This window comes from Argiope bruennichi, chromosome 9 (assembly GCF_947563725.1).
Source record: "Argiope bruennichi chromosome 9, qqArgBrue1.1, whole genome shotgun sequence".
Taxonomy (NCBI): domain Eukaryota; kingdom Metazoa; phylum Arthropoda; class Arachnida; order Araneae; family Araneidae; genus Argiope; species Argiope bruennichi.
In genome coordinates, this window is record NC_079159.1 from 77,575,669 (window position 1) to 77,598,168 (window position 22,500).

At 26.5% G+C, this 22,500-nt stretch overlaps 2 protein-coding genes across 2 annotated transcripts in view; both read right to left on the reverse strand.

Moving 5' to 3' along the window:
- The window catches only part of LOC129984414 (lysosomal alpha-glucosidase-like), a 39,071-nt gene extending 32,375 nt beyond the window's left edge, over window positions 1–6,696 (reverse strand). Inside the window, exons 1-3 of the mRNA XM_056094291.1 lie at window positions 5,894–6,696; window positions 4,357–4,502; window positions 1,874–2,039 (exon numbers count right to left, since the gene is read on the reverse strand). Coding sequence (XP_055950266.1) covers window positions 1,874–2,039; window positions 4,357–4,502; window positions 5,894–6,400 — 819 coding nt within the window. The 5' untranslated portion in view covers window positions 6,401–6,696. The remainder of the gene's footprint in view (window positions 1–1,873; window positions 2,040–4,356; window positions 4,503–5,893) is intronic.
- Window positions 6,697–14,623: 7,927 nt separating this feature from the next.
- The window catches only part of LOC129984475 (lysosomal alpha-glucosidase-like), a 32,371-nt gene continuing 24,494 nt past the window's right edge, over window positions 14,624–22,500 (reverse strand). The window contains exons 16-19 of the mRNA XM_056094360.1: window positions 21,396–21,445; window positions 20,257–20,385; window positions 16,771–16,884; window positions 14,624–14,971 (exon numbers count right to left, since the gene is read on the reverse strand). Coding sequence (XP_055950335.1) covers window positions 14,906–14,971; window positions 16,771–16,884; window positions 20,257–20,385; window positions 21,396–21,445 — 359 coding nt within the window. The 3' untranslated portion in view covers window positions 14,624–14,905. The remainder of the gene's footprint in view (window positions 14,972–16,770; window positions 16,885–20,256; window positions 20,386–21,395; window positions 21,446–22,500) is intronic.

The following is a 22,500-nucleotide window of genomic DNA, read 5'->3' on the forward strand; positions in this document are numbered from 1 at the left end:
AAAAATAATTATTATTGCTATTCCCAATTTTCTTGAATGAAAAAAAAAAAAAAAAAACTCTCCTAGATGCACATTCACATCCTTCGAAATAAATATTTGCCAAGATTAACAGTTCTAGATAAAGTCGTCTAACTTGAAGAACGGCCAACACACACACACACACACATTCATCTTTATTATTAATAGAGATAGAAACAATAATAACATCTATACAATATCAGCAAGAAAAATCAAAGGGGAAAACAGGCAAAATTAAAAAGGCATGACACTTTTGATTGGAAGTATGTCGATGTAAATGCAATTATGAAAAGAACTGTATGAATATATAAAACTATGGACGTTTCTTCCTACCAAATGATCATTTAGTCATTTTTTTATCGAATGATTATCTGGTCCAAAAGTTGTAATCGAAAAAGATAACATTAAATTTACATCGATGACAGAATCACATCTCTATCACGAATATTGATCGCTTATACTTGTGACATTTTACTTTCTCATATACGACGTAGCATAGAAAATTTTTAAAAAATTGATTTAAATTTTAAAAAAAATTCTTTAATCTTGTAGCTTTACAAAAAAAAAATACACCATAACATAATAGTTTAAGTAATATGAATTAAAATAAAATTTTAAGAACATTAGTAATTAAAATAATATTTCATAATTTTTTTTATTATGTTGAATGTGGAAATTATTATCAGAAAAGTTAAAGTTTATATTCTCATGAGTTTTACTTAATTTTTAGATAAGGAGCAATACAATGCTGCAAACAGAAATGATAATTTACACATTGATAATGATATCAGATTAGTCAAATTGAAATAGTCAGAATGTTAAGCAAAAATCAGCAGACCATGCAGATAGCTTTATCTAATATGATACTCAGACCTAACCTATTGCTCATGCTTTTCGCAATACTTTCAATCTTGTATATAAAAGTGTTAAACAAGGTGTTTTTGCTTCATTTAACACTTTTCAATACAAATAAGCCACATGGTATAGCCATAAAAACAAAACATAAAACCATACCATAAAACACATAACCATAAAAACAAAACATAGTATAAATAACCATAAAAAGGCCACATGGTATAGCCACTATGCATATGGCATTTTAAGTGCATTCATTTTCTTCTTAAATTTCAGAAATAATTTCCTTACAAACTTAATTATTATTAATCTCAAATTAATAAACATTTCCAGGGAATAGTCAAACAGAATATTCTAAATAATGTAAATTTTCTATATATTAGTGACAGTTCTATTTTGAAAAAGAAACAATTTATTGATTCAGTAAAGTATGTTTGAGTACTTTTACAATTATAATTGAGTCTATGAAAGTTACTATTTCATACCTCATTATACTGAACTTTTTTTAAACTTAATGTCTATTTTTTGATATAGAAAAATTACAATATTAGATATTTCTCAATTCTATAATTCTTTCATAATAATTTTATGTCTTCAACAGCGACATAAAAATGGGGTATATTTTAAGATGATAAGACAAAAAACGTGGATAAAAAACATATATCATGTATTTTGCATTATTCATTTTTATTATATCATTGTTCTCATATTTAACTTAAATGTTGGAATATTTTGGATAAACACTGATTGTAGATACATTTAATTGATACAAAACAGAAGTTCTAAAATTATTATTTAATGATGAGAAGGCAAAATATGTGGATAAAAAAACATATATTACGCATTTTGCATAATTCATCATTATTTCATTGTTCTCACATTAAAGATAAACTTAAATATTAGAATATTTCAGATAAAAGCTGATTGATGACATATTTAATACAAATTCTAAAGTTATAATAAAATAAATTCATTCATATACCTAAAAGTAACAACTTACTGTTGGCTCTTTATCAGTATTTAATAATGTGAATCTTGTCCAATTTACATTTCTGAGAAAACTACCATAATGTTCCCCAATGCCATAGATATATGGACTAGGAAGATATGAAGACAGCTGAAGAAATTGATCTGAATAAACCATCTGGGCCAAATTAGTTTTGAATCTATTTTTAAAAAATATATATTATTCTTTATGAGACAGAATCATTTAAAGTGTTGTGAAAAATTAAAATAATATTGAACAATAATTTAAAAGTATAAAAACAGAAAAAAAAATTGTGTAACAAAAATATAACCAATTTGACTATGAAACATTATTTATCTTAATAGCCATCCCCAGCTTCATACAGTTACAGAAATACAAAAACACCTTTAAGATATATAGCTAAAAACATAAAATATATAGCTAATATATTAAATAACATTAAGATACAAATTGAAAATTATGTATCCCAAAACTAAAAAATTATTTTTAATTTACTCAAAGTAAATTCTAAAATATTAAGATGACTTTTTAACTACAAGTGATTGTTTAAATTGGACAGTTCCATCAGGATATGTTATTTTTGATTTTCATAAATTAAAAATCATTGTTGCAGCATTTTCTGCATGAGAATTGTACTTTGTTATTCTAATAAAATATATTTCTTATATTTACAGTTGAATATTCATAGTTTATTCTTAGTCATGTATGTCTAACATCAGAATATAGTCTGCTATTTTTCATAAAATAATTTATCATTAATAAAATTTATTATTAATACAAATGCATTACAGATAATATTCAAATAGAACATCACAAAAAATTAACATTATAAAGAAAAAAAATTGAGTGGAATGAAATTTTAAAAAGGTTGCATAGAGGATTTCTTTTATGTTATCAAGTCAATTAATTCTATTAAAGTAGAATAATAAACAGTATCATTGCATTATTATCATTGAAATAATAATCAAACAGTGCAGATTACTAAAATATAAAAATATCTTTCAAAAAGTTCAGAAGAAAATAAAAATTATGTATTAAAATTCAGTTTTAAAAATTGCATATCAATGTATAAATGGCTGTTGTTTGTATTTCAAATATCATCTTTTATGGAATAAAAGAACTATAATAATATAATTTTATCAGATGAGATATTTACTATATACTAGAAAAAAAATCAGAAATGACAATAACTAGAAATAAACATATTAAAATGAACAACACATATATATTTTTTTTACTTTATTATCCTTCTGATGGTATTGGGATCCTTCTAATGGCTACATAAAATGTTATTAGTAAAAAAAAAAACTATAATAACAAAATGTATTTAATATTTTAAAATAAATTATTTAATACTGCTAACATAACTTATGTCAAACTAGCTTTGATAAAAAGAAAAAATAATTAATTATAAAGTCAGCATTCATACAAGTATATTTAATAACTGAAATGAGAAAAGGTTTTAATTTGAAATTTCTGAATATAATACATCCCTAAAGTATTGACATATTTAAAAGAAAAGAGAAAGTTAACTATTTCAGAACTATGTTTTCCTTTCAAAATCACCTTTTCCAAAACTTTTTTTAAGTAGATATTGGCTTCTTTATTAGCAAAAATTGCCAAACAACATTATTATGATTTCTTTGCGGAATACAGATTTCAGAATATTGAACAGGCCATACAGATAAATATTGTACAATATCTGGTGGTAATAGGAGGCAAGACTGTTAATATAAATACATTTTCACAAATATAACAAAGATATTACAGGATGAGTTACAATTTTTTCTATATGAATTTATCAATAAATTAATTCTTAGAACAAAGTAAAAAATTGGATGTGTCCCCTAAAAAGTTAAACACAAAATAAATAAAAATAACTCAAAAGAACAAACTTTGTACCCCTATAGCAACAAATATTACAAACAAGTATTAGTTTAACCACAATGGGTTTCAGACTTTTTAAAAATGTTTCTGAGTTGCAAAAATATTTTTTTAAGTGATATGAATATTAAAGATTACAATTGAAACTAATTCTGTATTAAGCCAGAATAGGTTATTTTTTTTACCTATAATTCTTAATAAAATAAATATAAAATTTATTATTTTTTTTACTATTATTTTGTACTGAAAAAAATATATATAAATTTTTATTCATTGACTTTTTATTTTTGCAGAAAGTTATAAAAGGTCAAAGTTATATCTTTGACTGTTATAACCAAATAGCCTAAAAATTGTAAAAAAAAAAAAAAAAAATCTTTATAGATTATTAAATTTAAATTTACTAGAGATATACTTTATTCAGGCTTACATGAAACAAAGATGTCAACATTGACAAGTGAGAGACTTGCTAATATAAATAAAACAATCAGCTTTATTATTTAGGTTCCCACATTAACGATACATTCAACATTTTTCTCTCCATCGACAATGTGATCATACTAAAAAGCAGGTTTGCAGTTTTTATAGAGAATGTATTAGGAAGAATATCTTACATAACAACTTGAGAGGAATTTCTGGTAATTGTAAGTTGCCCTGTTTGAGAATCAATTGCTACATCATAATTAGGTGCAGTAAACTGTTTCAGCCCATCATTAATAGGAATAGGGACTTCAAAGCGAGCAGCATTAGGATCAGTAATCTATAAAATAAAAAGTGACAGCATTATCAGATTTTTGAATATCAGGTCATAATGTGCATCTTTTAAATTTCAAATATTACATAAAATATACAGATTAATTTTACATGAAATGGGACAAATATTAATTTTGTTATTGATACAGAATTTTTCCACTGTAATAAATACACTGTCATCAACTTTCTAAAAAAATTGAAAAATAATAAAGAAAATATTTTAAAAATTAAAAATTATAAAAAAATAATAAAAAAAACTTGTGACTGAATTGCAAAAAAAAAAAAAAAAAGAGGAGTTTTTATAATACAAATTAATTTCTATATTCAAATTCTTTTAAATTATTTACAACACAGCTTATAGGAAAAATTCTTATTGATTCTTTAAACTTTAATACTTTATACAAGATTATATTTTTTCAGTGGAGAAAATAAAGATGTTAAATATAAATGAATCAGAAATAACAATCTGACAATTAACATTTTTAAAATAATTTATTAACTGTCCCTTGTATCAGATTTTATTATACAATAAAAATTATAAACACTATTTAAAAACTATTATTTATTTATTTTTATACTAATACTTGAAATTCATTTCAAAAATAAATAAATAAGACTCTTTTATCTAGCATAAAAAGTTTAAATTCATGCATGAAATACAATTTGGCAGATAAGATATCTTTCTTAATTGCTCAGTAATTAAATGCATTGTGATACATTTTAAATGCTTAAACAGCACTCAGAATACTAAGATAAAAAAAAAAACATTTCTTGATTTAAATATATTAAGTAGAGAGAAATAAGTCAAAATATCTTGTTACATCTCATATAATTTTAACACTACTGAATTACACACTAAAACACCCAATATGGGTAACAATTCAACATAGTCAGGTTTTAAGAAATTATATACCTTAATCAACATCCAGCATATTGATAAAGAAATATGTTTTTTCTTTCTGATGTTTTACAGCAAAATATTCTAAATCTTTAGAAAAATAAAATAAAGAAACTGCAAAATTTCAGTTGAAAAGAAAAGTAATATATTATAGCTCTCCCTTTCTGGTGTTATTTGGTAAACTCAGGATTACACCAAAATCTCAAAATTCTATTATATATAATGTAACTATCTTAGCAATATAATTTGGCTGCTTGTTGGTTGATTCTAGTGGCTGTTACAATATGGAAGCAAATATATATATATATATATATACAGATCTTAATTTAAAATACACTATCATCAATGGCAGTTTTCATAAAATATAAACTTAGTAATCAGAGTACCCGAGTTTAGAATCCTTTAATGTTTTAAGGGTTATTAGTTATATTTTTAAATAAATATTTTCATAATCAAAAGGATAAAATCAATATACAGACAAATCTTTCAAATATTCTTACCTTAATTCGAAGAACATTATCATCAATAAAAGTTATCACAAGATATAGACTGAGAATATCATTTGGAAAACCAGATGATGAAGATCTTTTCAACTCAGCCGTGATGTGTCGAGAATCTTTTTTGATATTTTGTAACTTGTAACCGTCATAATTAGGTGGGTAAAAACAATAAGGTACATTCAAGGGAGGAAATTTTGTATTATTATTCTTAGCTTGGTAACAACAGCCTCGCTGTAGACAATTTAATTCCGAAGCATAATCATCTGGATGACAATCAAATTTATCTAAATCAGAAATTCCTGCACAAACAGGTGAGAAATGTGATTTTCCCACAAATATTTCATTAAATTGAATTTCGATACATCCATGATGCCAAAAAGCTAGACTAAGAAAACATAGTCCAAATCCAATGACCACAAGAATCCATAATATAGGAACATATCTTCTTTGATTCCTCTCGGGAATTAATAAAATTAAATCATCGTCTACTTCACTTTTCATCTTCATTTCCTAACGCAACTCTCACATTAAAAATTTTAAAAATGAAATTGCTTTTAGGAGTAAACCTATAAGTCCAGTTTCACTTTCGTATCTTGTGACTCAGAAATATGTGACAGTAAATAAGCGCCACTTTTTATATGTGCATAGAGAGGGAGAAAATAATGTGAGTTGCAGATAGTTGTCAGTTGTTATCATCAATTTCTATTTTTGTTTTCTTTTAAGGGAAGTTCTGGATATTGTTGCCAATTTACCGGCAGAGAAAGAGTTATCACACAAGGTCACATGTGATATTTACCATAGCAACAGGCCTTGACAACGGATGGTGAAGTCAAAATTGAAGTCTTTTTTTTGTATGTGAAATATATATATGTTCAAATTTTGTTTGCAACTAAATATCTATAGAAAATGATCCTTACGCATTAGTAATATGTTTAAAAATTTATTCTTACGTGGGTTCTGAATATGCAAGACTTTTTTTTTTCTCTTTGATAGTTGAAATAATTTCGTAATAGAGTTAAAAGGAAAAAATTTCAGATTTGCATTGGGTTATTCAAATTATCTTTCTTTAGAAATAAAAAGGCATAATACATGGTTTTTTACTAATATATATTACTGATTTTATTATTTTTAAATCTATGCTCTAAAAATTGTTATTTTAATCAATTGTTAATTATAAAAAACCTTGCGGGTAAAGAGCTTTGAAAGTTAAATACAATTTTTTAAATGCTATTTCTTTTTATTATTCTTTCGTCAGAGTTTGCATTTTTAAGCTTATATATTATCAACAGATTGGAGTGGATTGGTTTTGGATTTTAATGGCGCAAAAATATTATCAACAGATAGCACCTGTAGTAAAATTTACTAAGGTAACAGAATTAAAGACCAAGAAATCTTTTTACCGATACGCGAAAATTGCGATTTTCCCAATTTTAATTTTGAAACACTTTTTTCAGTGATTTACATCAATTGATTACTATGATTTGGATTCTGTAATTCAAAAAGAAATATGCGTACAACCTTTTCACTTTCCACATCATTTGAGAAATTCATTGTTCCGTTTTGTAAAAATTCATCTTTTCGGAACAATTATTTTCTTCTTGTAATCAAAAGCAGCTTCCTTGGAATAGGGATACTCCTTTGGATTTTCTCTTATACGAAGTACACAAAAAGAAAGTATCTTAATCACGAAAAATATTTGAAGTTTCGATGAATTTAATTCAAAAACGAAATGAAATTAGAGCAATGATCGTTTGGTGCGCATCCTAATACCAATTTACAGATTCTTAACAAAATTCCCAAAAGTTCTGTGGAAGGTTCTGTCTATTTATAACTCAAGACCATAAAGAATTATATGGATGAAATTTTCTACACAGGTTTAGCATCAAAACTGCAGATGTACTTTAAATTTTAGACCAGATTAAATATGAACTGTTTATTGGTCTGCATATTCATGCATAAGTGAATGCACTAACTTATAACCGTAACAACTAATATATATAAAATTTCATATGCGACCAAAATTGTAGATCTGTTTTAAATTTTAGATACAATTAATCGAGAAGAAGGCATCCAAAATCCATATTAATTTTTTCATAATAATAATAAAATGTTATACAGCGTCACCAGATGTAGAAGTTCGGGGAAGCATCACGTTTGTTGTTTATTAGGATATTCGAGGGTCTGCCTTCTTTTAAATTTCCCAACAGCTGCTTTATATTCAGAATAAACTAAAGGCGGCATTAGCAGGGGGGTCAAGGGGAGCAATTGCCCCCCTATCGGCAACCTCTTGCTCCTCCGTCGGTGAGGGATTGAGAATTTCGTCGGCAAAAATCTTCACCACTTGAGGATGGTTGTAGAGAGCAGCACATTCTCGAATATAATTTAAAAACTATCTTAAAGTTAATATGTTGCGAACATTCAAATTATTCAAGTAACGGTTAAAGCGTTTTGACTATATTTGGGGAAATAAACAATAGGATGGCAGGCAAAAAAATGCCGCATTTTGTTGTCAATTTTTGATCGGACGACTATGAACGCAATGTGATATATGTCTAAGTAGTTATATCGGCAGATTTTTAAACTTTTTATTGAAATATATTTTATTAAGCTTGTAATTTGCGTTAATTTGGCAGTATATTCGACAAGGTGAATAAGATATCGCATTTCTACCGCCAATTTCTGGAAGGCCGTCAGTGAACTAAATGCGACGGAAGTCCGCAGATTTTCATACATCTGATTCAAATATCGCTAATTCAATTTATAATTTGTACTATGTTTTGCAATGTAACCGATAAAGTGACAGGGGAATAAGATATCGCATTTTGATCGGTCGACTAAGAACTCAACTCTATGAATGTCGAAGGTGTTAAGTCCGCAGATTTCCAGATATCTGATTTAAATGCCGTTCATTCTGTTTATAATTTGTACCGTATTTAACAGAATAATCAATAAGCTGAGAAGTGACTAAGACGTCACATTTCTGCCGACTGTCTTTCGGCTAAGGTGTTATCATAGTTTACGAGAAAAAAATTATTCTCATGGAGTATTTCAATTTTCTCCAAGTAGAGTTATTAGAGAAATATACTTTTATATTATACATGGATAGGGCGATAGAATTCTTTTCCTTATTTCAGAATTCAATGTATAATAATTCTAAAATTAATTTAATTTTAGAATATATTAATAATTCTAATTAATTTAATTTTAATTTTAGAATTTATTAATTCTAAAATTAAATTTTTTCATCTAATTGTTTCATCCTTGGTAACGATTGGTAAATATATTTTATTTATTTCACTGAGAATTCTCTGACTAAAATCTAGTTAATGGTTAAACTAAATTTAATAAAACGCTCTTTTTTCTTGACATTCTTCTGTAATAGGCAAGCTAAGGAGAGTTAATTTGCTATAGCTAAATTATGTGTATTCATTATAAGTCTCTGGAATTAGTAAATTGTGAATTATGAATTAAATTTATTTAACATTAAAATATCTATTTTTTGCAATCTAATTTACAGGTTGGAATTATTATACTATGCAAGTATTACCGACTTAAATTGATGACAAAAAATAAATATATATGGTATTGTAGCTTTTCAGCTACACTAAAAGAGCTTATCCAAGCATGGACTAAATTTATTAAATAAATTACTACTTAAGTTCTTCGGATTTTGTATTCCGTATTCTAACTATGTTATCGAAAGAGGCATTTTTAAAATTTTTCTTTTTTCTTTCAGCTACTCTTCGTGGCAAAATCTATATAATATCAGGGGCTTCTAAATTTTTAATAGACTTTGGATAAGGATATCTTGTTAAAAAGATGATTAAAATAGTTATTCATATATTACACATTAACCCTTTCACATATGAATTTACTTAACTCTCTAATTTAAAAAAAATAGACTGAAATATTGACAATCTTTTGATGGTCAATAACAGAATTTGGGAAAAAAAAATTTTCCAAGTATCTTTGTAAATTTTTAACAATGAAATAAAAGGCCAGTATCTGAATAGGAAAAAGCTAAATAATACTCAATTTCCCTTAATTAATTGTAAAAATTAATTATAATTAGTTATTTTGAAGCCAAATTAGAAAAATTGTGCTTGCTCCCTATCGGATTTGTCTTGACAATCCGGCAATAAACCTCTGCCGCCGACATTCGAATGAACATAGAATTCACTCTTTACTTTTTCATTCTCCCTGAGAATAAAAAGAAGACATTATATATGAGAAAGACGTGAGTAAGTTCTGGAATTAGAGAAACTCAATGTTTAGAAAAACTCAAATTACCTCTTTATTGCTTCAGGAGATGTCTTTGCTATATGTTGGTCATTGGGTTATGTTGGGAATTTTTTTCCCCAGCTGGAAAATTAATTTGAAGAGATTTTTTATTGAAAGAGATATTCCACTTAATCATCAATATATTGGGAGTTTTGAGGTTAATTAGAGCTTGTAGACTGAATTCAAACCTTTCATCGATCGAATTCTTGGTTTAAGTGTTGCCATTGAAAAAGATGATGTTAGGCTCATATCGATGATTGAATCACATATTTTTCAAAATAATAATCATTGCTGGTACTTGTGATTTTTTAGATATTGCATACAGAATAATAGTTCGTCTCCTCATTCAAAAGTGGAAAAAATGTATTCTTATATAGATATCTGGAAAATTAATGGTAGACATTTAAAATACCAAAGTCTCAAAATACAAGATCGCCCTTTTCTATTAAATCCATCTATTTAATTTTCACAGACCAGGTCATTAGTTAAGATGATAATTAATAATAAAGGTAATGGGTAGTATTCCGATAAAAAAAATCTGTATAAAAATGGATAATGCTAACACATCAATAAACATTAATCATTTCCAATACCATATACATATTGGTTTTAATTTTAGTCACAATTTAATTAATTTTAAGTATTGAAATAACAAAGTGTTTAATATTGAGTAATATAACAAATAATATGAAATAGCAAAACATTTAGTATTCAAATTTTAAAAACTCAAAAATAAAATAATTCAAATTTAAAATAAATTTTTAAAAAATAGTATAAAAATAAATTTTTTAATGCAATCTACATACTATTTAATTATTATACCAGGCATTTTTGTAAATTCCAAAACAAAATGTTTTAATAGAAGTATAAAACATAAAGAAATAAAATAAACCCCACAAGTTTCCTCCGGCGACGATTGTATTAAAGAGTATTTTGAATTTTTTGTTTTTAACAACAGTAGAATTAACTGTACTAAATATCGATGCATTTTGAGAAACAAAGTGGATTAATTCCTAAATTTTGTTGAACTAAACTACATAATGGAAAAGACGTTTTCATTCGGTACAAAAGAGTTAAGTCAGAGGAGCAGGTTATTGTTAGATTGTCAAATGATCCATTTTCAACATTTTATAAAATATGATGTCTAAGCTTAGTTTAGCAAAGAATATAAGTTGATATTTTCTTATTTCCGATGCCTCAAATATTTATATGAAAATCAGAAACAAATTTAGTAAAATTCTGTTATCATATCTATAAATACAAATTATTCGCTAAAACTTTTTGTGCATTTTTAACATTTCAACTTTTGCTTCTTTAGAAGTACATACACTTTCTCACCCTCTCATTCCCCATACACTATTAAAATATAATTTCTTTAAGAGCACGAAACAGTGGAAACTGCTTTTCTATTTGAATTTTTAAATCTACACCAAACAACGTTTCTGTCTTCATTTGGCAACAAAAAAAGTAATTCTGTTTCAGTTAAAAGCAAAATAGAATGTTTCTTAAAGCATAAAAAAATTTCATGTGACTAGAAATGTCTTCTAATATATCTTCTTAATAAAAGGATATTATTAAGTTAATATAGAATTTTTCAAAATTAAAATAGTGCAGTTTATTCAGTTTAATCCATCTGATATAGCTGATCTCTGAAATAATTTTAGCTTATTTTGAATTTTTCTTGAATATCATTTGGTAACGGTTTCGGCCGTTTTAATTATCACCATAAGTTTTCAAAAAGTGGCCACATCAGATGGAGAACTCATTGTACTAAGAATAATATAAAATGTAATGTATTACTACTTCATTGTACTAAGAATAACGTACATGTAAGAATTCATTGTATTAGTACTTGATTCACTAATTGGCCAGAAACCTCCATTCCAATCTCTTAGAATGAAAGAGGTTCTATATTTTATTTATATATTTTTAGTTGCTTACTTTTGTAATTATTTATAAGAGACTAATTTTCTATGGAGAGCTAATTTCATTTAAAAATTGAAATCAATTATATAAAATCTTCACAATTAATATGTTAGAAATCATATTAATAGTAGGAAAAAATTACTAAGATGTGTAATCTTTGTAATGAAAAATATTTGTAAAAAAAAAAAAAATCTGAGAGATATAGTTTTGTAACTTTGAGTAAATAAATTAAAAGTATATAAAAATTAAAACATTGTAAATAAAATAAAAGGAAGGGGTAACTCTTGCTTCATAAAAGCCAAAGTCAACTCAAATTTCATTTGTATTGTTACGAATCTGTGATGCGGCTTCCCAGCATAGTTGGTTCCATAGGAGGTCCCAGAGCTTGGCGACCATTTGGCGCCAAAATAGATTATACCCGAAACATCGAGAATTTTCCCGATCCGTCCAGTAGGAACGGAGATACGCCTCGAACGTCCCTGATTGGTTGAGAGGCTTCTAGCCCCGCCTCCTAAGACCCATAAAAAGAGCTGCAGCTGCCGGGGAGTAGTGATGAATTGAGTAGTCGGACGCGACAGAGAAGAATCGTCGTGAACCAGATCGGAGAGTCGTGAATTGAAGAGTCGTAGTCGTGAACCAGATCGGAGAGTAGTCGGAAGCGACAGAGAAGAGTAGTCGGAATAGACGGTAAAGAACTGGCCTTCCAGAAATAAGCGGAGCAGCGACGGAATGAAGCTAGTGCTGAATTAAGCTGTGCGCTACTGTCTGCAGTAGAGTCTGGTTATATGCTGCTGTTGTATGCTGCACGTCTCGGCTGAAGATAATCGTCTTTTGTGCTGTATATAGTTGTCGTCTTTGTGCTGTCCTGTGTGTCTTCGTGTAAAAAAAAGTCGTTGTTTTGTTTTTTCTACTGCCGCCTGCTGATTGAGCATTCTTCACACCATATAACTTCTACTATCCAAACGAACCCCGGGAAATTTCGTAACAATATCATGAATAAATAATTCTTTATAATACAATATTGTAAGGCAATTACTTTAAAGTACACACAATTTTATAAATTTAATGAAATAAATATATTTTACTTAGTATAGTCTAATTTAGCTACATAATATTTTGCTTGTATGATGCATGAGAAGGATACAACTAATATGGATCAACTGTTTGACCAATGGAAGTGGTCTTCCTAAAACTTTTTTGCATAATCTCTTATAAACTTTCATACCAAAGAACAGCGTGCCGTACAATAGTACAAATTTAGTATTTTTACATAATCTAAGCAGATAGATCAATCCCTGGCATGCGCTAATAGTATCCAAAAATAGAATTTGCGTTTTAGACACATTTTTCTTGAATCAGTTGAAACAAAGATTGGACACAAAACTGCACTTTTAGTCACAAAATTCCATACCGAATTTGACAGATTCAAGTTATTGCATTTTTTAATTATTGTGTTAACATGTTTCTGAAAGTACAGACATACAGTTAACTCGCTATTGGTTTTGTCTCAAACTTTGACAGGCGGATGCTCTAAGAATGTTAAATGATGCACCCAATCTTATTTATCTAACTCTCTTCATTATGTAGTTATCGTGTTAAATTATATTCGAACAGCTGGACAGAAGGACTTCCTCAGAATAGAACAAATTTTATGCAAAATTTGACAGAAAAAATTTATAAATTTAGTGTAAAAACTGTATCCCAAATTTCAACAGTCTAGCTCAAAGCGGTTTTGAATTGTTACCTTTATGACATATAGACAACAGACATTTTTCAGAAATGTGTTTTTCAAACAAAGGGAAGTCTAAAGCGTGGAGATTTGTCAAAATCTCTAGTTCGAATTTTTCGACGATTTCTATACTTTCTCTATACTATGTATATGTGAAAGTAAAGAAGCAGTCTTTTATTAAGTTATAATTTTCATGCTTTCTTTCAACTTGTTTCTTTTATACTTTCATTTTATTTTTTTTTATGAATAACTAAATTTCTAGGAATTGCTATTGAAAAATAAACTGTATGATAATCCAATAAGCTTAAATATTATGTTTTGAAACTTGTTCAGCAAAAGTAATTATTTCTAAATTATAATGAAAACAGAAAAAATGAAATAAATTTCATTCATTAAGTATTTTTATTATCACTCCAAAAATACAAGAATTTTTTTTTAAAAACGCTCATCAATTACAAAATTTCCATACAAGAAAAAAATCATATTTTACTCACTGGAAGAAAGACTATAATAATACTGAAAGCAATGATTCCTAAAAGTTTGAAACACTAAAATAAATAATCAAAAATAGTTAAAATAGTCAGATAGTATTTAGATCACAGTCAAGAAAGTTCATATATAAAGGGATAAAAATATACCACTTCTGTAAAAATTTGATTGCAATAATTATTACAATAATTAAATTTTATATTTATTTGTTTTTGATTCATAAAAATATAAGAATACCAAAGATAAAAATTTAATAAAAAATCAATAAATATTAATAAATTTCAAAACATTAAACATATTTAATAAATATATATGACAAGCAACAATATAATTAGAATTATTTCCTATTTAAATAACTACGAAACATACTAGAATATTATGTTATTAATAATTCTAGCAAGGCAGAATATTGGTATTTATATGGCAGTTTAGTAGTAAATTTTTGTTAAAAAAATAATTTTCCTTGATTAATAACAATATTAAAAACATGCGCAATTATATGTCAACATTAAAAACAAGTGCTGTACAATATCAACTTCTTATACAATCTTGTTTTCTTCTTTCTGAAGTATTCTGCATAAAACATCTTATTTCCATGTTATCGTCAGAGGAGAAAGCAAAGTAAAACCTTTAGATCCAATACTTACACCATACTGCAATAATACATAAAATTGTCAGAAAAATTGACAGTACAAACAAATATGGAAAAATTGGCAGAAATACAAACAAATATGGAGAAAATTATATTCTTGAACCTTCAAACAACATTCATTTTTGAAAATAATATATGAGTCACAAATGTCTTAATTTGGCAATGAAATTTATATATTCTAACAAGAAAGCTTAATAAAATGATAGATTTCGAATTTTTTCCAAAATTTACTTTATTTCTGAACTTTTATTAATCAAGCTTAGTCTGAATATTGAATAATTAAATAACAATTAACATTATAATTAAATAAGTATGGATATTTTTTTGCTGTATTATATGAAATGAAATAAATTAAATTTTTGTTTAAAACATACCATTAAGAAAAATAAAAGAACATATATTGACATCACTATACTGCACAAAAATTTTACCATGGGTTCTAATGAAGAGAAAGTTTTAAAGTTTTTAATTTGCAATAATAAAGCTCATGACTAATGTAAAAAAAAAAAAAAAAAAAAAAAAAATGTTTTCCTGTATCAATGGTTATTTTAGCCAAATTTCAAAAAAGTTTAATATTTAAAAAGTTGTTATATTTCACAAGATTAGCAAAGCATTCATTAAGTTGCATATAAAAATGCTTATCAATAATTTCCACTAAGAGCTATTTAAAACACCCAAAATTTATTAATATACTTATTAATACATTTATAGTTAAATGCATAATTTAATATTTAATTTGATAAGTTCATTTTTTATTACTTTTTTTCATTTCATTTTTTTTGTTATCTTATAATTGGAAAAGTTTGAAATAATGAATTAATGTATGATGGATAAGTGCTTGTGGTTGTGATGTTTCTAATTGTCACCTAAAGGTAAAATCTATTCTGATTTATTGATTAATTTTAAAAGATGAAACATTTTTTTTTAAAAAATAGAACATCAAGAATGACTTCTAGATGATTAAACCACTGTAATAAAAAAATATATATTGTTATTCTTTGTATTGAGTTTTATTTATGAGATGAATAGTTTAGAGAGAGTAGTGATGTAAAAACAATTTGCAAGGAATATAATGTAGAAATAATTTACAATAATATTTTAATTTTAATGTAGAAACAGTTTACAATTTTTATTAATTTACAACGATTACTAAGTGTTATTGAAGTAATCTTATATTGAACATGCGCAGAACATGAAACTTTTGGCATGATACAGAATTAGAAAACATTAATTCATAAAGAAGAAACTTGCTATCAAGAACAGTTTTTGAAAAATTAACTATTTTGTCTTTAAAAAAATATTTTCATGCTATTTTTTTCTTTCTTATTTCAGGCTTATAATATTAGTTTGTTGAATATGTATACTTATTTTTTAAAAAATTTTGATTTGAAATACAATATATTATCAATGATTTTTGTTTCAATATAGTGCATTTTTCATAAAAATTTATTTCTGCACTATTTTTGCTTATTTCATTATTAGCATAAAGTGTCCAACAATATAGATATGTTTACCAATATTGTACAGCATTTTGAATCTCGAGCTATATTGTACAATATTCAACACAAAACAGTGCTATTCTCATTAAATTCAAATAATTGAGAATACAATATTCCAATACAAATATAATTCATTGAAGAATTGTTATCAGAAGTAAGAAAGCAAATAAACTTGCAAAAAAAAAAGAAAAAGAATACTTCAAAGTCATTCAAGTGCCTTTAAAGAATAAAAAGAAGTTATTATCAAAATGTATTTAATTTAATTCACAAAAAGTTTGTAAAAAAATTTTAAACCACTTACAGGAGCAATAGCATAAACACAAAAAGAATTGGTATCTGATTGGATTTCTGTAATGATGTCAATTATTTTGGGGCGTGCCAACAAATCCATTCCGAAGTTCTTATCATCAGAATTCTGAAAACACACACACAAAATATAATTAGAAACTTTAAAAACAAACAGTAAATTAGGAAAAAAAAATTACATTTTATTTTTTAAAGCAGAAAAACATCTTTAGATACTTTTATTGACATTTAAATATTCCAATACTAAGAACAAAAATATAAAATTAAATGAATAAGTTCACATTTTTCTTAATGTGTAAATCATCAGCAAATTAAAAAAGATATGATGCATATCAAAGTTAAAACTTGATAGGTAAGAAGTTATACGTATCTTTTTATGGATTTTGCTTTTTAAAATTCCACATTAATTTAAAATACAATAAAAACAATAACAAATCCATAGTTATAAATATAATAATTAATTCATTTATCTTTACATCTTTAATGATGAATATCTATAACATTTTAAAGTAGAAATAATAAACCTGAGGATCATTTCTATATAACTTATGGAAAAAGTATATGCAAAAAAAAAAAAAAAAAAAAATGTTTTGCCATTAATATTTTAAAACTAGAAAATTACCAATTATAAATAAATCAATTAAGTTGAGTAACTGATCATATTGTGCATTAATTTTTAAAAATCTAAGTGAAGAATAAACATACTCTTTTATAAGAAACAATAGGAGTGGTCTGTCCAAATCTTTTTGTATATTCTCTAATAAATGCATATATGTATTATTAATAGCATGCCACTAGTGAACAACAGTTGCGAAAAAAACCCCAATAGTGTGTGATCTTTGGCGATTAGTTCAGGTGATTGATTGCTGAGATGTGGTTAATACACAAGTGCCAGAAAGTTAAATATGTATTATGAATGTTTTTTCATGACCTTTGAAACTAAAATTTGATACTGTTTCACAAATGCAGTAAAAAAACCCACATAGCAAATTTCATATTGAGCTATCGCGTTTACACCCTTGTTAAGATACAGACTGAGGGATGGATTTGGTTCCAAATTTGATGGGTATCTTCACTTTGGATATTAAAGTTATGTACCAAATTTTATCTAATTAGTTCTCATGGAACTTAAATTTAGACAACCGGACAGACAGATTTCCTTTGATTGGATTTGATTCAAAATTTAATAGAAATCTACAAATTTAGCCTTAAATTCGTACACTGAAATTGATCTGTCAATTATGATTGAACCATCATGTTTACAGACATTATTCTAAAAATGTGTTTTTCGGATGCAGGAAGGTCAGAGATGAGTAAATTCGTCAAAATCCTCAATTGGGATTCTTTTGGCAATGACAATACTTTCTTTCTGCACCTTTTATTTTGTATATAAGTAAGTTAAAAAATTGAACTGAAAATTATAGTTATCAGACATCTTAGTTCGTTTACAACATTAAATACCACACTTATATAACAGGTTTGAAAAATTGTTTCTGCCATTGCAATATATAAACACGCGTAAAAAACGCTTGATAATAATAATTACACATTTATAAAAAAAAGGGCATTAAAAAGGTTACTAATTCAAGCAATAAAAATCTAAAAATAAATCCTAATACATACGCAATGAAACCCTAATGTCATTTTATTAATGTGTTTTAACTTTTTTGGATAATTTTTGACAACAGTTTTAATTTTTCTAAACATAATTATCTGATGACTCAAAATTTGCATGACATTCAACAGATTTGAATAATAATTATTATAATATGTAATATAATATATAGAATATATAATAATATAATATCTTTTTTCTCTTTATTCATTTTCATTCATTTCTTCAGTCTATGTCACATTAAATAATTTTCAACATGTGTCAACAATTATTAACAAATTTTAAAAAAAACCACCGCTTTTCTGACAAAAAAAAATAATTAATTTTTAAAAAAGAGAGTGAGAGAGTGAAAAGAAAAAAAGAATTTATCTTCCACAGTTTTGTGATTGCTTATCTAAAAAACTGCCTACTTCAAAATCATCAAGAATATAAAGAAAACATTATTAATGTCATTTTAAAATACTATAATTAAAAATAAATACAGCTTTTATATTTTGATTTGGATTATATACTGCATGCAGGAATTACACCTATTTCATGCTATCTCAACAAATAATAAAGAATATGTATGTGCTGGTACTCTACAGACTAGATTGACTTAGAACTTTCAAATTTTGAACAAGTATATTTTAAGAAGGCAGGAATGTGCACCTCAGAGTAATTTTAAAAATTAATTAGTATTTTAATTAATTAAACAGAATTTTTGGCATTTTTCTATAAAAACTTTCATAAATATTATTGCGTAAAAATAAATTTTAAACTGCTTTAAAATTAAAAATTTACCACTTAAATATCAAATTATTTGTCATGTACTCTTTTTTTATATTTTACAATTTTTTAAAAAACTTCTTTTTGCATAATTTTCGCTTATATATTTCATTTGTGGAATGTAATAAAATAAATTGGACTTGATTCTATTATGAAAACTCATTTACATAATAAATAGAACAAGTGTAAGACTATTAAGACAAGATGGGTCTAACATCTATCACAAATGTTTTTTTCTTTCTTTCTTTTTTTTCCTTTTTTTTTTAGAGAATCATGTACATAAAAGTCATGCATAAGTTTGAATTCAAATTAAACACACTAATATGTTTTGTGTACAAGTTGGTCGCAAAGTCGCTTAGTATTTAATAACAATAAAACTGTTTGATGACAATCTGAATCCTTAAATATCACATTCATGACATTGTAGCGGATTGTTATGAGCGAGGATAGAACCTGGGCCCTTGTGGTTCACAGCCAAGTAACAAGACCACGAGACAAAAGCAACTGCCCTTGTTTCGTAGCTGTTATCTGGCTTATAAGCTTTTCACCACAATACTCTCCCTCCAGTAAGTCGGAGGTGAGACAAACAATATGGATGTTGAGTGGTGATGTTGAGTCTAATGCGCCTGTACTCATTTGAGCAGCATTATGGCGAGCATGTGTGGGTGAGTAGTTACTGTTGCTTCAAGTGAGTCTGACGACTTTGTGTTGCTGCGTCAAGCGAGTCTAATGACTTTGTGTTGCTTTGTCAAGTGAGTCTGATGACTTTGGGTTGCTGTGGGTAGATGGCGACACAACAACTGTACAAAGGTTGAAGGTTCATTGTCCAAGGTCACCAACATAGTGGATTGTTATGAGCGAGGATAGAATCTGGGACCTTGTGGTTCGCAGCCGAGTAACAAGACCACAAGACAAAAGCAATTGTCCATGTTTTGTAACTGTTATCTGGCTTATAAGCTTTTCACCACAACATCATTCTCCTTTTTATTCCAGTTGTTTTATTACCAAACAGTTTTGATGAAAACAATATGTAATAAAATAATTTTATGCTAAAATTTAATTTTTATTAATAGTTTAAAAACTATGCAGCAAACTTACCTGATGTGTACAGTTTACACCATTTATAGATACTTCTGTAACATTTCTAGAAATGCCACTTATTTGAGTAGCACCTAAGTCCATAGGACCCTCATATCCTTTGTTGACCACAGTAGATGAAAGAACATTCTAACATGAAAAAAAAAAAAAAAAAAAAAAAAAAAGGAAAATATTAGAATCAGCATTTGAAATTATCAAATATCTGCAAAGATAATAAGAAGAATAACAGGAGTGGCATTTTCCAGACTATATTGAGAATCTTGGAGAATATCGTGAACACCACAAATTCACAGATTTTCAATGCTTTGAGAATCAAAGAACAGGTCAGGGTAGAAGAATGATAGAAAAAGCAGGACCCTCTCCCCTTAACATAAAACTTTGGTATAAGACATAATATGGCATGTTTTATGTCTTGAAAAATAATAAATTATATTCAGTATGTATTTTGGATGTTCACTTTTTGGCTATTCAGAGATCTATAATTTTAAGGGAAGGAGGGCAAAGAGGATATAGATGCTCTGGGTGGGAGTCTCAGTGGGTAGAGAGTAACAGTGAAAATGTCAGAATTAATGCTGATGTTGGTTCTACAAATTCTAAAGCAGCAGAAGAAATAAAGGTATGTTCAGTTTTAGGATGACATTGGTTTGATAAAATTAATTTATTTAAATAAATTATACACTCAATAAATGAAATTAGTTATTATTAGTAATAACTATGTAACATATACATATATTTTTAAAGCTAAAGAAATTAACAAAAGCACAGATCAAAAGAATTAGCTGCGTTTCAAGAATTAAATTAAAGATTTAAAAAAAAAAAAAAAAAACACCTCTTTTAGAACAAAAAAAAAAAAAAAAAAAAAAAAAAACCTGAAATATCCCTGAAACCCTGGTTTTGATATGATCATATCTCTAGCTTGAGCTAAAAGAAAACTTACACTACAAATGGAGTCTTTCTTTAAACAACAGATAAGCAATTAAATGACAACATTTTTTTTTTTTTTTCAATTTCAATTGAATAATCTCTTAGAACGATTGATAGCAACTAATTTTTTTAAAAAGTGTAATATCTTTTTCTTGATTGTCAACACAGCAAATATAAATTGTAGTCATATTATAAACAAAACATAATACACTTACTTTATCAATCTTGAATCGGATCAGGGTATAATTTCCTTTTTCAAAAGTATCTAAATGAAAAAAAAAAAAAAAAAAAAAAAAAAAAAAAATGTCAATAAATAAACTTAAAATGAAAGAATTGAATTTAAAACACATGCATTTTTACAAATAGAGGGAAAAAACTATGAACATTTTACTAACTACCTAATTGAGTTGATATATTCCAGATAAATTCAAAACTGAATAATAAATTTAATGGTATATGAAATATTTATTAAGCTTGTTAAATTCACTGAAATCTTCAATACATATAAATCAGAATAAAAAAAAAAGATTTCAAAATAATTACACTTTGATTGTAACAAATAAGTAGTATACGCCAGTTGAATGCTGCATAAAAGTTTAGAAATATGTTCTGTGCCAGCTCAGGTGTCGCTATCGTCATCTGACTGCGGTTCAAAATTATGAATTCCATCCCAAAATAGCTCTACTATTGACTTAAACAGGGACTTTAATATAACTAAAACTAAACTAAATTACTGCTCCATCCATTTATTCAACATTAATCTGAGATACAACTTAAGATTTTTTTAAAATAATATTTGGTTGACAATAATTAATTATATAAAATAATAATAATCAACACTTTAGCCATACAAAAGGAGAGTAACAATTATTTGGGATTCAGCAATTTATTATTTCTAATAATGTCATATAAAGATTCTCAAGACATACTTAAACATTTCATGCAAAAATTAAGAAGGAAATGCCACATCATAACATTACAATTCAATGATAATGGTAGGAAATGTCACTAAAATGAATTTCAAAACATTTCTACTATGTATATCAAAATTCTTTCAGTATCTTATTAAGTCATATTAAATTTGCCAAAAGTCATATTATTTCAATTAATAATAAGACTCGTGTAAATATGGCAATGTACTTTCAGCATCCTATATATCATTATATATTGAATTACAATTAAAATAAAATGCTTTAGTGTGAAATAATCACATCAAACAAATAGTGAATTTCACTGACAAACCCTTCCAGTTTACATCTGTCACCAAATGGCATGTCTACTTTACTCTTCTATGCTAAAAAGAGCTACAGCATCTTTTTG